Source organism: Mustela lutreola, chromosome 4, assembly GCF_030435805.1.
Source record: "Mustela lutreola isolate mMusLut2 chromosome 4, mMusLut2.pri, whole genome shotgun sequence".
NCBI classification, from domain to species: domain Eukaryota; kingdom Metazoa; phylum Chordata; class Mammalia; order Carnivora; family Mustelidae; genus Mustela; species Mustela lutreola.
Window position 1 is genome coordinate 132406171 of NC_081293.1, and position 14948 is coordinate 132421118.

The following is a 14948-nucleotide window of genomic DNA, read 5'->3' on the forward strand; positions in this document are numbered from 1 at the left end:
CTCAAGTTAATTTACCAATTTTACTCCATATTGCCTAATTTTTCTCCATTAAAATTTAAGTGAGAGATTCTCATTTAAAAAACAAATACCTTCTCCACGCACCCCTCCTTTTTTTTAGAGAGAGAGAGGGAGGGAGAAGGAGTAGGAGACAGAGAATCTTAAGCAGGCTCCACCTCCAGTGTGGAGCCCATTTGGGGCTCAATCTCACAACCCTGAGTTCATGATCTGAGCTGAAATTTAGAATTGGATGCTTAGCTGATTGAGATACCCAAGTGCCCCAAACTACCACTTCTTTTATTTTTTTTAAAGATTTATTTATTTATTTGACACACACACAGAGAGAGAGAGAGAGAGAGAGAGAGAGAGATCACAAGTAGGCAGAGCAGCAGGCAGAGAGAGATGCTGAAGCAGGCTCCCCCCTGAGAAGAGAGCCCGATGCGGGGCTCAATCCCAGGACTCTGAGATCATGACCTGTGCCAAAGGCAGAGGCTTAACTGGCTGAACCACTCAGGCACCCCCTACTACTTCTTTTAAAAGAATATTTATCATCAATATAGCTGGTACACTAGTGCTAGCTTGTAGCAGCTCATGAGAGTCAACTGTATGTATATTTTCACAACTCTGTGTCCACTGATGTCCCAAAGGTAGCTTGAAATCAAGTGTGGTGGGAATATTTACATCAAAGAGAAAGATATTACTATAATTCGTACTCCTAGCCCCAGAAAGCTGGTTTGCCACTATACTATTAAACATTAACGTATAACGAAAAGAAAAGAGAAATTTGCTTGGGGTCAAAACCCAACCTTCCAATTAGGGAAACATTTTAGAGATTTTTTCAGAGGATATTATAAAAGATTAATTAATTAATTATCAAAATCAACTATGCTTTATTAACATATTATTGTATAATGAAGTTCATCAGAAAGAGTGAATAGGTATCTATTAGCTATTAAAACACTACAAAAGTCCAAGAATTAAAAAGCATGGTACCAGTGCAAGGACAAAAAATTGGATAGAATAAAATACATACTCCAGAAAAAGACCCTATCATATACTATAACAATATTTACCTTGAGAACGACTGGATGGTACTTTGTAAGTTAAAAGGAAAATTATTTGTGCCCCATGCCTCATCCAGTAATTCAGTAACTTTCAAACTAGAATTTAAAAATATTAACTGTAGAAAAAGTAAAAGGAAACAGAATGTTTACCAACTGTTTCTCAAACCTCTACAGGTAGAAAACTTTCTAAGTTTCTCTCTTCAGATTTCTGCTTTCCAAGTTGATGTCTGTTGCTTTCATTCTAAGAACTCAAATAAGCTAGATACACTGGAAAAAATCACAGGGTTTTTGTTTGTTTGTTTGTTTGTTTTTTAATGCCATCAAATGGCTGAGGCTGCAAAGAAACTTAATGAACTAAATTCCAGAAATTGGGAACCTCTGGCTAGCAGAGGGAAGACAAAGAGCTGCCCTCAGCCCTACCAGGATGGTGGTGTTGGGGGAGGGGGTAGGCTGCAGGGAGAAAGTGCCCAAAACAGTTTCAGCAACATGTGGGGGAGGGACACCGATTAGGTTCCTAAGTGTCCCGCCTGACCCCAGAACTACCACTGAGTCCCAGGAACCCACTCTAACTTCTTTACAAGGAATGGCACTTCAGTAGCACAGTAACGCTGTGTTACCACTGCCTACCCACAACTGTTACTGCTGTTTTACAAATACAGTAACTGAGGTGAAGAGGCCATTAGCCCAGGCTCACAGCGTGAGTGGGAACCAGGATTTATGCTTAGGCAGGGTGACTGCCTAGGTTTCAGTCTTAGCTAAGATGCTATTCTGCTTCCCAGTAAATATTTAGTCAAAGGTTATTCATCACTATAGCCTGATGAAGTTATTTTCTGACTGAATGTACCCAAATTATCAAGCACTTTTCTCACACTCTCTACAAGGAAGCAAATTCAATACATATAATTTGAAATTTGAAAGCATTGAAAAATTAGGACAATAGTTTATTTTTTAGAACCAGCAGCTCTCTATGGGTGCAGGTGCTGGGGTTTTCTCTTCCAGAATTCTGATGTTTAAGATGATGCATATTTGTTTTAGGTTTAATAGCTATTCTCTAATCAGGGAGTATCCATGAATTAATTTCCATGCTAATTTAAATTCTACAGTAATGTGTATAATTCTCCTTTTGCTCATTGTAGAGACCTACACCTTGTGTCCAGAGGGGGTGATGCAGGTAAAGTTACACTTCCTATCATTTGCAAGTGTGTCAGCACTTCTAAGGACTAACTCATGGTGAAATGGAGTACTTTGCAGAAAAATCTGGACATTTGGGAGTTTCATAAACTGTTTCCTGAATTTTCTTCACCAGTGTATCACCCATCACCCAAATATATGCCAGTCTTTTGTTGTTTGAATAAAAACTATAATGTGGGTATGCTGCCTGTTCAACAGGCATAAAGGATTAAAACAGGATTATAAAGGGTTAGAGCTTTTCCATATTTAATGTTTCCCCCAAATTTTGTTTCTGGGAGCACTTTTTACCAGGGGTTCCCCAAGCGAGAGAAGGAAAGATGCTGCCAGAAGACTCTCTGATGGGGCAGGGACAGGCCCTTCCAGAGGAGCAGTCTGCCTGCCAGGAATCTCAGCCAAGGCAGTGATGAGGGAGTAATAGGAAATGCTGGTTAGCGATCTTAGGCAGTTCTAAAAAAAGAATCATAATAGAAGAAATGCTGGACAGTGCAGTGATAGAATCACTCTCGTAGCACCTCAAACCCCTTTCCCTGAAAGTCTCACCTCAATAATATCCAACACGGAAACAGTGTTTTAATACTTTACACAAATTGTCATCTAACAGCCAAACTTGACCTTGAGATCTATCCTTCACTTGCCATGGCTGGTTTTCCCAAGGCTTTGATCTCATTAACCATAGTTGATTCTCTTGTGTTTCCATCTTCTAGTCATTTTTTCTTTGGCTTTCTGCTCTTAACTTTTGCAATTTTTATTATTGACAATGAGTCTTCCCAAGCTCTGATGTCACATAATTGGCCCAGCATACACAGTTAAATAATTCTTGAAAACGGAACCAATCTCTAATGCAGAGGCATTTCTGGAAGTCACAGCATCACCCCAAAGCCTGAAAACACCTTATGTCTTGCTCTTAAAATAAGCCCCTTTTCTGATGTGTATGCTAATGATAGGGAGAACTAGTATTTATTAAGTGATTACGTGTCATGTATTTTCAATAAATTACCTACCTCTGACAACAATCCTATAAAATAGGTGATTTAATGGAGAAACAGGTCCAAAAACATTGAGCAAGGGAAGGAATGGAGACTTGAACTCAGGTCATCTAACTCAAATCAGTGTCTCTCACATCGTATCACAGGACCTTTGGCCTATTTCTTTGGTTTTTTCGGGGGGAGGGGCTGTTTCTTATATGTGAAGTCACTTAACCCTTCTTCCTTCTGGAGTTTCTGTCAAACACAGCCAAAGACAAGACCTGAACTGATAAGTAATTAGGGATGAGCAAAAGAGCATTCATTCACTCTCTGCAAAATCAAAAATAAGAGACTACAACTAAAAGTACAGGGAATTAAAGAGATTTTTTTGAAACTGTGGTCATTATTTATCTCATTTGTTTGAAACAAGTTCTGAAATAATACAAATATATTATCTTTGCCAGATTTTTTTGGGGACCTGTTTTCAGGACCATTTCTTAGAGTCTACGTTTGAAAAAAAGAGAGACTTGAACAAAGAGGCAACAAAGACAATACATTTCATTAAAAATTTTATTTTTTGAGCCCATAAATAGGCAAATTCCAAATAGTAGCAATACAGAGTATTTAAGAACATCTTAATATTTCTTTTTTATTCATCTTTGTTTTTCTTTCCATAAACAAATATACTGGATTAAAGCAACAACACTTAACCCCAAGTTCAATGCCTGAGTACTTTCAATATCTATTTTGAACACATAATAAAGCAGAGGCAGTTAATTTTATTTCCATTCAGAGCTTAGCAATTACTTTAGCTTCACATTATTGTGTCACAAATGAAAACCAAAGGGCCTATCTAAGTAGCTAAAATCATTAAACTATTATAAGCCAAGTCAACAGTATGTATAAAGTTAATATAAAACAACAACTAGACTGGTATACATTTGTTTTGAGCCCTAGAAGAAATGTGCCAAAATAACAAGCTTTGGTAAAAGATGAGGTCATTGGGCAGAGGGGAAAGAGGAGTCATGTCATCAAAATTTTTGAGGAAACCTGTAGATAAAAGGAAATCAGCCTACAATTTTAACCAAATAGAGGAAGAAAGGGCAGTACATTATCAGGATTGATGGTAATTCGGGAAAACACATACACCATTCCCTCACAAACTAGTTCACTACCTCAAGAGTTCAGCAACAGGCTCTCCAGGAATTCTGTTATTCTCCCACTAAGTTTATTCACATGGAACATAAACCTACATTTATGCTAACAGCACAGTATTGTATGGCTATTTAATCTGACAACGAACAACAGGAAAAAAATTGTTAGGGCTAAAGTGACTTCGGGCCATCTCAATACCCCTGAAAATAGGGGCAAAAAATGAATTATTAAGCAACAGTATCCAAAGAGCACTGTTTATGTAATGTGATTTATAAACAAATAAAATTCAGTAATCCTCCATGGAAAAAGTCGTAATATTTGAAAATTAGAAATGTTCTGATGCTGATTTTTTTACCAAAGTGGCACTCCGAAGTGTTAAGTTGGAACAAATTCCAAACTCACACTTACTTGCATCACCTCAGTTTAATAATCCAATAAATGACAAAAAAGACAAACAATGAAAATAGCATCATATAGCACAGCAGCTTTGTTTGGCTCCCTCTAGATAAAATCTTCAGTTTTCCCATAGTTTTACCTAGAAATCCAGTTGTAGAATCAAATTGTGAATCCTGTGAGGAGAAAAGGAAAACATAATAGCTCGATTCTAATATTCTACATATGCACATTTAAATAATTGAATATACTGTTATTAGAATACATTTTTAATGATACTTTTAGTGTTTAATCAATTCAGGAACCTGTTTGTAACTTGGGTAATCAAGTCTGATTACTCTGTGCAAAACAAAGTAATTCTCTCAATGAATAAAAAGCTCTTTCATTACCCAATAAACATTTCTTTCAGGACCAGAGTAATTCAAAATCCCAAACTATTTAGGTCTTTTCCCAATCATGTGAATTAAAAAAACATTAACAATAAAGGTATGTAGTTTGTCTATTATCACACAGGTGTTTTCTGTTTTTGATGGGGCACTGCTCTCCAAGGTCAAATGGTTAGCTGCTTTCAGTAAGTCAGTACAATAATTCATCCAAAATTTAATATGGTTAGCAGTTAAATGTACTTTATTTTTAAGATCTTTTTATTTAGATAGCTGACCTTGAAGTACAGTAGAGTCTATTTAAAGTTAAGAGAAATCATGTAGAAGTGGTAAAATGTGGTTAAGAGTACAAATATGGATGGGGAAAACTAACATATTAAGTACTAAAGATGAGAGGTCTAGGTGTGGATTAGAAATACTCCACTTTCATAGAAATCTCAATATCCTAAGATGTTAAGCTATATGATAGTTAGCCTTTGCACTGCTCAAGTTTTATGGAGTTCAAGCACTTTAGATCTATAGTTCTTCACCAGGGTTATGTATCACAATGACCTGGGACACTCCCTTTTTTCATAATAAGTTTGTGTAAATCCCTCGCCCCTGAAATTCTCTTATCAGTATATTTAAATTGGGAACCAGGCATAAAAATTTCCAGAAAGGTCCCCCAGTAATTCTAATGTACAACCTCCATACAAACATTGCTCTCAATGCCATATTTATTTTTTAATGCCATCCTCATTTTTTAATAATACAATTTTAAAAGCAAGTGGAGAGACTAGACTAGGGAAGGTCCAGAGAAGTAACATCCAAAATAAGCATTCAAGAATGGAAAGAGATGCTACAAGAAAAGGTGTATGTTGCTGAGCTCACTGAGACTTGAGATGAAAGGCCCTGGGATGTTACTATGTTCAAATCTTATTTGTTCAGGAGTGATCCTGAGGAGATTAAGCAAAAGAAATAGGCTCACATTAAGTCAAAGACATTCAGATGATTGAATATGAGGAGCTTTTTGATTACTTGGTAGTCTGTATTCATTAGGATTTCTAAGAACACTCAAAATAGTCATTTGTCCTAAGTCTTCAACAGTGTTTCTAAATATAAGATGAAAGTTACAATGGCTTCTACCTCCTCCTCCCATTTGTGTTAGGCAAGATGAAAAATGGGAAAATAAATAAACTTATTAGTTATTTCAAAGCAATGAGATACAAAAGGGCAGAAATCCAGGACTTATGATCTCTAATTTCAAAATGGATAAAAGTTAAAATGGTATTATTACTGATTAAGAGACTAAAATTGAGAATATTAGATCAAATTTCAATTTAAAGTCAGAACTACTCACCATTTCAGCTAATAATTTATTTTGATGTTTAACCTCATGGCCTATTTCAATGGAGAGCTATTTAAAAAAAGCACATATGTTATTACTCATATAAAGGTATTTAAGTGTTATAAAGTAAAAATAATACCACTCTAAACATACTTTTTCTCAAATAAAACTGTCTTCTGAAAATATAAAATACATAAACTTTCTTCTGATATTTTTTTCCACTGACATGAAAAGGAAATTTAGAATTTCTACTCCTTCTCAACTATGGCTATTGTCTCCCTGTTCTTCATTTTGATTTCATCTTAATACTTAATTCCATCTTTTAATTTTGGTACATACTTCTCTCTGATTCTCTTGGCCTTGCATGCTTTTTTCTTCCTTTCTTTGTATTTAAACAACAGCATTTATCTGTGTATTTTCTTCTTTACATTTTATTTTATTTTTTTTTTTTTTTTAAAGATTTTATTTATTTATTTGAGAGAGAAACAGTGAGAGAGAGCATGAGCTAGGAGAAGGTCAGAGAGCGAAGCAGACTTCCCATGGAGCTGGGAGCCTGATGCGGGACTCGATCCCAGGACTCCGGGATCATGACCTGAGCCGAAGGCAGTCGTCCAACCAACTGAGCCACCCAGGCGTCCCTCTTCTTTACATTTTAAAAGATATATACAAGTACCCATATTACCAATTCAAATCTACATTAAGTATTTAATATTTTTTTAATGAAATGGGACATTACTTTCAATATATACCTAAACTGGCTATTTATTTATATTCTAAAGGTTATTTTTCTTTAAAATATGATAATAAGGGCGCCTGGGTGGCTCAGTTGGTTAAGCTCAAGTCATGATCTGAGGGTCCTATAATTGAGCCCCATGTCAGGCTCTCTGCTCCGAGAGGAGCCTGCTTCTCCCTCTCCTTCTGCAAGCCGCTCCCCCTGCTTGTGCGTGCATGCACTCGTGCTCTCTCTCTTTGCAAATAAATAAATAAAAATCTTCAAAAAACCTTAAAAATAAAATATGGTAAAAATTGGAAAAAAAAAAAAGACAAGTTTTGTTACCTCCATTCTGAGCTATGCAGAAAGAGGCTGAACCTAAAAGAAATACTATTTATGTGGTTATGGCTGCTATTCAGGCCAAAACGTATTTAATACTTTATATGAAAATTCATCAAAGGCTTCACTTCCAAGATATTTGGATAAAGTACAAGCAACAAATGAAAATCTTGGCAAACTGCTGCAAATATTATTTTCAACTTATCTTGTATGGAAAGCATATGGGGTGATTCTGATACAAAACCATACTAGAATTCTATAGATCAGAACATGAACTTTTTCCCAAATTTAGCAATTCGGAGGTAAAAAAAACAACTATAAAACTAAATATCCCAAATCACCTAACAACTTTCTACAACTGTCATTCATGCCAAAGAAAGATATTTCCAGGAGGGAAAAAGCTTTTTCTAACAAGGAGCCTAAATTATCAACTGGAGTTTAAGAAACAAAACAAAAACCCCAAAAAACATTTAATTCTTAATTCTCTCTAAGTATTGATTTTCTAAATTGTAACATTACACAATATTACTTAGTTCATTGATCAACTCCTTTTGATTTAATATGACTTTGAAAACAATACTTGTTTCAGATAATAGTCTTCAGGCTCAATACAATTCTGTCTTCCAAAGACTAAGTTTTGGCAACATTAGCTTCTACTGAATGTTCTATTAGTGTAGAGTATGTTTAATGTAATACAGAATCAATCACATACGCTGTTAAGATCACCTTTTTGTTAATTCCTTTATTTAATACATATTAAGCTCAGTACCACTAATAAGAAATTATGCCTAGGTGTATATAAAAGACAAAAGTAAAGACAATAGAAAAACCCTACATTCTGGTAAATTTCTTTTATGTACCAATAATTCCAATGCAGATCCCTATGTTAGAGAAATGGTATAAATGGTCTTATGATCACATGGGGAAAAAGTGACTTTTGCTGTGGTAATCAGGTAAAGCTTATAAGAAGGAAGGAGTGCAGTGAAGAGTAGCCTTTACTATGGGCAAATTTAGTGCAGATAAGGAGGGATGGGACAGCGCTAAGGCAAAGGAATAGCAGGATCAAAGGTATGGAGTGCAAGTGACAGCCAGCACACACACACACAGAGTACTATAGCTCTCTTGCAGAAGACAAGAGAGTGTGGGGCATAAGGTCTGAAAAGTTGTGAACAATCCCTGAAGGACCTATTTGATCAAGCTCCAGAGCGTGAATTCCATTCTTACATATGGAGACACTGGAGACTTCCGGGAGCATATGATGCATTTTTTTTTTAAATTAACATATAATGTATTCATACAATTTAAAAAACAGCCCAAAAAGATAAGGTGACTGTGGCGACAGTACATAGCTCAGAACAGACAGTGCAATAAATGAGAAACAAACAGGGTAAGAGGCTCTCTCAGTAGTTCAGCCAAGAAAACCAAGGGATAGTATCAGAAATAAAAAAGAAGAGACAGAAAGAAAGAAGTACTAAACTCAGTTGACTGACCTGGGGTACAAAGGTAGAAACATGAAACACTGAGATGTGTAGCTTAGAATACAAGAAGAAGAAAAGTCAGGAAAAGAACTGCGTGGGGCCGGAAGATGGACTGCTCTGAGACATTACTACAGACAACATACAGTACTGTAAATGCACCCACACACCAAAAAAGTGGAAGTTTAAAAAAAAATAAACAAATGTACCATATGTTTTGATTGGCCACATTTTCTAATTTTCTATTTAAATCATGTTTATATTTTGACTGCATTTTGACCTTTCTGCATAATATACAACTTGGGTCACTGAATTCCTTACTATGATGCCAATAATAATAGTTTATAATATGTACGTACATAAATACATAAATTTGAAAGTATTTAACATCTGTTAAATACTTACAGATTTTATAGCAGTTACTTTGCTTCTCAGACTTTCAGTGAGTCTCTCGTTTTCCTCTTCACAGGCACTGTAGCCACTGTTAGCATAGCCATAGTTCCCATAGTTGCCAGGAGGTACTCCTTCTCCTGCAAGGATCAGAATCACAGTAGAGTTGTAGCAAAAACAAGCCACTTTTGAAACCTTGATGGGAAAGAACCAAAAAAGACCCCTGGAGGGCGTTGCAGACCACGTATGTCTATAATATTCACACTTCAAAGAAATTTTAAAGATTAATAACCAAACAGAGATCAGAACAATTCTAATGCCCTCTTTTAAGCAAAGAATTTTCAATTCATTCTTATACTTATTTACTGATTGTTTATTGATTGTCCACAAGACGTTAATGGGCACTGATATACAAGGATATTCGGGAGACATTCCCTGCTCCACAGAACTACAAATTTTAAAAAGGATCTAAAAGTAGTAGCATCAACTGTCCACTGAAAAAGCCTGGCGATGAAGGAAAAGGGAGAAAGAGGATAAACATAGCAGGAGGGAGCCCATGGCAGGGCGGGGCAGGGGTGGCGGGGGGAATCCTTTACTGGCATCTCTTCCTTTTAAATAGAAGAGAGCTGGAATTACTTATGGAGAGCACTAGCTGAGAGTTAAGAGGGACACACATTCCACAAATATTTCCAAAACTCCTATGCATCATCCATTTTTCTTTCTGGGTACTACTGTTGGGAGCCTATCTTCTAGGCAACTGCACTGAGACTACCCAGTCCCAGCGACTGCCCAATAAAGTACTTGGTATTCATCAGGCAATCAAACAGGTGGCATGAGCCTTGGAGAGTGAATCTGTATGCAAATGAGCTAGAGCACTGCGACAGGAAAGCAGGGTGTTGCTTCACCAGTTTGTTTTTTTTTTTAAACAATTGATACCATCAATTTTCTCAGTAAAGGAAGAAATAAGACTGTCTTTAAGGAAGGGTATCATTTGGAAAAATCAGTAAAGAGAATAATGGGGGAAAATGACTAGGACTACACAAGTCCTAGGGGGATAAAATGATCCTGGCTGAGGCAACATACTGTGGTGGTGTCAATCCTCCCGGATGTGTGATTTTTCTGAAGAAGAGCTCATCAACCAGAGTTAGCCTGGGAGAATCTGGATGGTTGGATTGATCAAGAGTTTGGTCGAGAGGTTTACAGCATCAGGGCTGAAGAAAAGAGCCCCAAGAGGCTGAGCTTGCTTGCCAAAAGAGAAGCTGAATATATGGAATGTGGGGACTACACTGGACAGGGACAGAAGCAGTTTCAGTGGAGAAATGAAGGAAAGGGGTGATAGAGAGACTAGGTCTCTGTAAACTCAGAGGAGATGAAGCCAGAGACACAGTGAAAGATGGAAGGACAGGAAGTAACAGTGCTGGTAGCTGAAGGATGGTTGGGGTGTAAATAGGAAGCTCTTTCAAGATATGGCACAAACCTCACTTTCTTTCAAAGGCAAAACTCCCTCTGAATTCTTACAATTCTTACTACACCAACACTAGTATTATACTCTAGAGAATACTATACGGGTAGAAACTAAATCTGTTTCACTCATGGCTGTATATCCCCCACAAAGTGTACTCTCACACACACACACACAATGCACAGTAAGGCACTCATAAACACTCATAAATTAATTAATACAATCTGACTTCACTTTTTTTTTAAATTTTTTAAAATATTTTTATTTATTTATTTGACAGAGAGAGATCACAAGTAGGCAGAGAGGCAGGCAGAGAGAGAGAGGAGGAAGCAGGCTCCCCGCCGAGCAGAGAGCCCAATGTGGGACTCGATCCCAGGACCCTGAGATCATGACCTGGGCTGAAGGTAGCAGCTTAATCCACTGAGCCACCCAGGCGCCCACAATCTGACTTCACTTTTAGTCAACTTTGAATGCGCCTGCCTTTGCCAAGAAGGAAATCATAAACTTCTTTGAAGGCAGAGACAATGTTCTCGGACTTCTTCTATATTCCCTGTACCTAATGACTAAATGCAGCAGACACTTACACAATTCCCACCACTACAAAAACCACAACAAAATGTTAAACAAGTATGTTCTGGGAGAAAGAGGTACAGTCCTCAAATTCTCCCTCCATTGCTGATACACTATTCATAAAACTCTAAATATAGCATGAGAAGTTGTAGGAAAGCTAGTGAATGCCAAAAATCACCCTCAGCCCGTGTCTATTTAGACAAATGCTACTTCTTTAGGGTAGTTTCTACCCTAACTGAGCCAAATCATTTAGAGATTCATGGGAAGTGTGCCACATGAATACCTATCAGCTTCAATATTTATCCCAAGTTTAAAATTCCAGGTCAATTCAATCTGATACTTTAAAAAAAAAAAAAAATCCAGAATAAAAAGAATCACATCATACCAATGTAAATGATAATAGACACTTAAGTAAGCATCCTTCCACTCAACTACAAGGAAGCTTCAGGAAGTTGGGGGATGGGAAAACATTCTATCCTAGAGATTCTAATATAATTAGTCTGGGCTGCAGTCCAGGTATCAGTGCCTTAAAAGCTCTCCAGGCGATTCTACTATACAGTCAAGGCTGAGAACCACAACTTCTCAAGTCCCTTTTCTGCAATTGATCATGGCACACTGCTGTACAAAAACATTCAAGGGAGCCAAAGGACCTATTGATGAGATCGAAACTACATGGCCTGGCACTCAAAGTTATCTCCTCAGTGAGGTTCTGGTTCCATGTTTCCTATCTCAATCACAGTGGCTTAATAATAATCCCATATACACACCATGCTTAATCCTATCCTACAACTTTTCGGGGATACGAGGAGGGGTAGGAGAGTCTTGCTTCCAGCTGGAACGTGCCTCTCTCACCCTCCAATGATCAAGCTCTAGTTCAAGTTCTTATGTTTCTACAAAGTAAGCAGTGCTCTATCTCTGGAATCCCTGAGACACTAGCTCTATAAATTATCTCCTCGTTGGATGTACAGCTGTCACCTTGTACTATAATTTATCTTCGTACATGTTCCTACTCACCAACCAGACTGCAAGCTGTGGGAGCACAAACAGGGCCACAATCAACTGTATACCTAGAACTTACTCAAATACACAATAAATGTCTGTTATCATTAATAATGATAAAAAGAAATAACATTTAGGCATATAAAATTAAACTGCTCAATATTAGCTATTTTCTTTCTCTACAATTTACCTGGCCAACTTTCTAGCATCCACATATTCATAAAAAGCTGTATTTTTCAAAAGCTCTTTCTCACAGGGGCGCCTGGGTGGCTCAGTGGGTTGAAGCCTCTGCCTTCAGCTCAGGTCATGATCTCAGGGTCCTGGGATCGAGCCCCACATTGGGCTCTCTGCTCAGCGGGGAGCCTGTTGCCCTTCCTCTCTCTCTGCCTGCCTCTCTGCCTACTTGTGATCTCTGTCAGATAAATAAATAAAATCTTTGAAAAAAAAAAAGCTCATTCTCACACTACAATTTTTTAATCAATTAACAAGTATAAAGTTACTGGCAACTTTAAATACCTGACATTTTTGAAAATATTTTTTATTCCTTTTTCCATTTTATTGTAACCACTGAAAAAGGTAACATTACATTTTTTTCAAATATTCTACATATTTTCAGGTATGCTGCACGCTGATTTAACGGTGTTTTGTTTTTTTTTTTTAAATACTCTCTTAATAGAGAGCTTCAAAACCCAGAATATGCTGTTTCATTAGCTGTCCGTTATAATGGCCCCTTAAAAGTCCTTGTGCTTGGTGAAACTGTTTCTTAAGTTTTCACACTGGAAAAAGACTCAGATTAAAAAAAAAAAAAAATGTTCTGGGTTTTAATGGACTTTGACCCTGATGTTACATACTACGGCCTTTAACAATAACGACAGGTACATTTACCTTTGTAACTCACTGTTACCAGATTAATATGATTGTTATTAGCGTGCTTCGCATGCAACATTCATTCTTCAAATTTCGCTTCTGAAAAAACTAACATCCCAGGACGAGTGGAGTACAAGAAACCAAAGCCAGACTTGGGGAACTCAGCAGGTTTCGTAATCACTCTCTGACAGTCGATAATACAAGAAAACTCGGTAGTTCAGCTGGCACTGTACATACCCCACCCCCAGTCCTCCACTACTCTCCTTCTAGAAGTGTGCCATTCAAACTTCGGGCTGAACCAAACTCAAGGAAACCCCTAGGATCTGATACAAATGGTGTGTATCTACTTGGCTCCGCCTCCAAAGACCCCTCCATACATCCTGCTTTCTAGCCCAGGTTCCAGCGACATAAGAACTGCTCTGATTTCTTTCCGCGTCCCCGCGCCCAGCACGGCCGGTTCTGGGGCCCCCGAAATTCGAACCTCAGCCCTCCTCTTACCCAGGCCTGCACGCCTCATCCTGCCAGAGTAGGGAAGAAAAAAGCTGATGGAGGGATGATAGGAAAGGGCCAGGGGTCCCCCGGACGGCGTCTTCAGTACCAGGGCCCAGAGAAACACCAAGCTCTTTCCCCAAAGCGCCACGACATCACTGGAGTCTAAACATCGCGCCGGCTGATGGCGTCACCCAGACACCAGACGCCTTGCGAGGCGGCCTGAATGTCATTCTGGGAAATGTAGTTCACCGTCGACGCAGTTAGTGAGGCAGGAGCGCGGCGTGAACTAGGCTCCCGGAGCGGGCGGGGCTTCCGGAGAGGGCCGGGCGTTGTGCGGTCTCCGACACAGGGTCTGGAAGTCAGAGGAGATGCCGCTGCGTGGCCTGAAGTCTCCGTGTAGCTTACTCTCACCTTGTCGCCTCTACACCCCCTCCCCAAACCCCCCACCCCACCCTGTGCACCTCCCACACCCCCACCCCGAATTTAACGCCGTAGGTCTGCCTTCTTAGACCTTGGGAGGATAGTTGACTCATTTTTCCTGATTCCTCCTCTTACTTCCTCTGACCTCTAGAGTCAGTTCAGGGAAAGTCCAGGAAAACTTCTTCCAAGTTTCTGATCTCACTCATAGGTAATCTGAGACCCACAGAAAGGAAGGAAGGGGGTAACAAATTTGTGTTGGGTGCAGTAGAGGAAACCAGGTCCCGTGCCTTAAGACTGCTGCGGGGAATGCGGCGGTCAATAAATGAATAGGTTTCCAGAGGCACTAAAAGAATTAGTTACCTGTTAGTGGGTTGGCTGCGTTTCTGGAAATAACCAGGCAGGGCTCTTAGCTGTTGAGGACCCAAGGAACCCTAAACTCTCTCCCACTTAGACTTTTTAATGTACAAAAAGAATATGGAAATAATATTTACACATGTTAATGTGCCAACGTAAGCGTTTAAAAGCCCTTTGGCAAGGGTGGGGTGGTACTGGAATTACCAGTTAGCCCTAGAATTGTATCTCACAGGATTATCCTGAAGTGTAAAGGAAATAACAATTGTTATTTTTAATCTGATACGCAGTAAACGTTTTAAAACCACTGGGTGTTTGCGGTTGTTGTTGCTGCTGTATGACAGTGGAATAATCTCCAAACTGGAGATTTCTGAGAATGCAATCTCTGATAATTTC

At 38.5% G+C, this 14948-nt stretch overlaps 1 protein-coding gene across 1 annotated transcript; it reads right to left on the reverse strand.

Moving 5' to 3' along the window:
• Nucleotides 1-3773: 3773 nt before the first annotated feature.
• BET1 (Bet1 golgi vesicular membrane trafficking protein) lies at nucleotides 3774-13970 on the reverse strand. Its single transcript, XM_059171146.1, has 4 exons — nucleotides 13788-13970; nucleotides 9407-9531; nucleotides 6488-6544; nucleotides 3774-4941 (listed from the first exon to the last, which is right to left on the reverse strand). The coding sequence occupies exons 1-4, from the start codon at nucleotides 13804-13806 to the stop codon at nucleotides 4786-4788; spliced, it is 357 nt and encodes a 118-aa protein (XP_059027129.1). The 5' UTR covers nucleotides 13807-13970; the 3' UTR covers nucleotides 3774-4785.
• Between the last annotated feature and the right edge of the window lie 978 nt (nucleotides 13971-14948).

Bases quoted from the DNA above. Each gene is read 5' to 3' on its own strand.
- BET1 (XM_059171146.1), bottom strand. The intron at 6,545-9,406 runs GTAAGTATTTAA...TTTTTTAAATAG, and splicing joins AAGTAACTGCTATAAAATCT to CTCTCCATTGAAATAGGCCA. The intron at 4,942-6,487 runs GTGAGTAGTTCT...TTCTCCTCACAG, and splicing joins ATAAATTATTAGCTGAAATG to GATTCACAATTTGATTCTAC.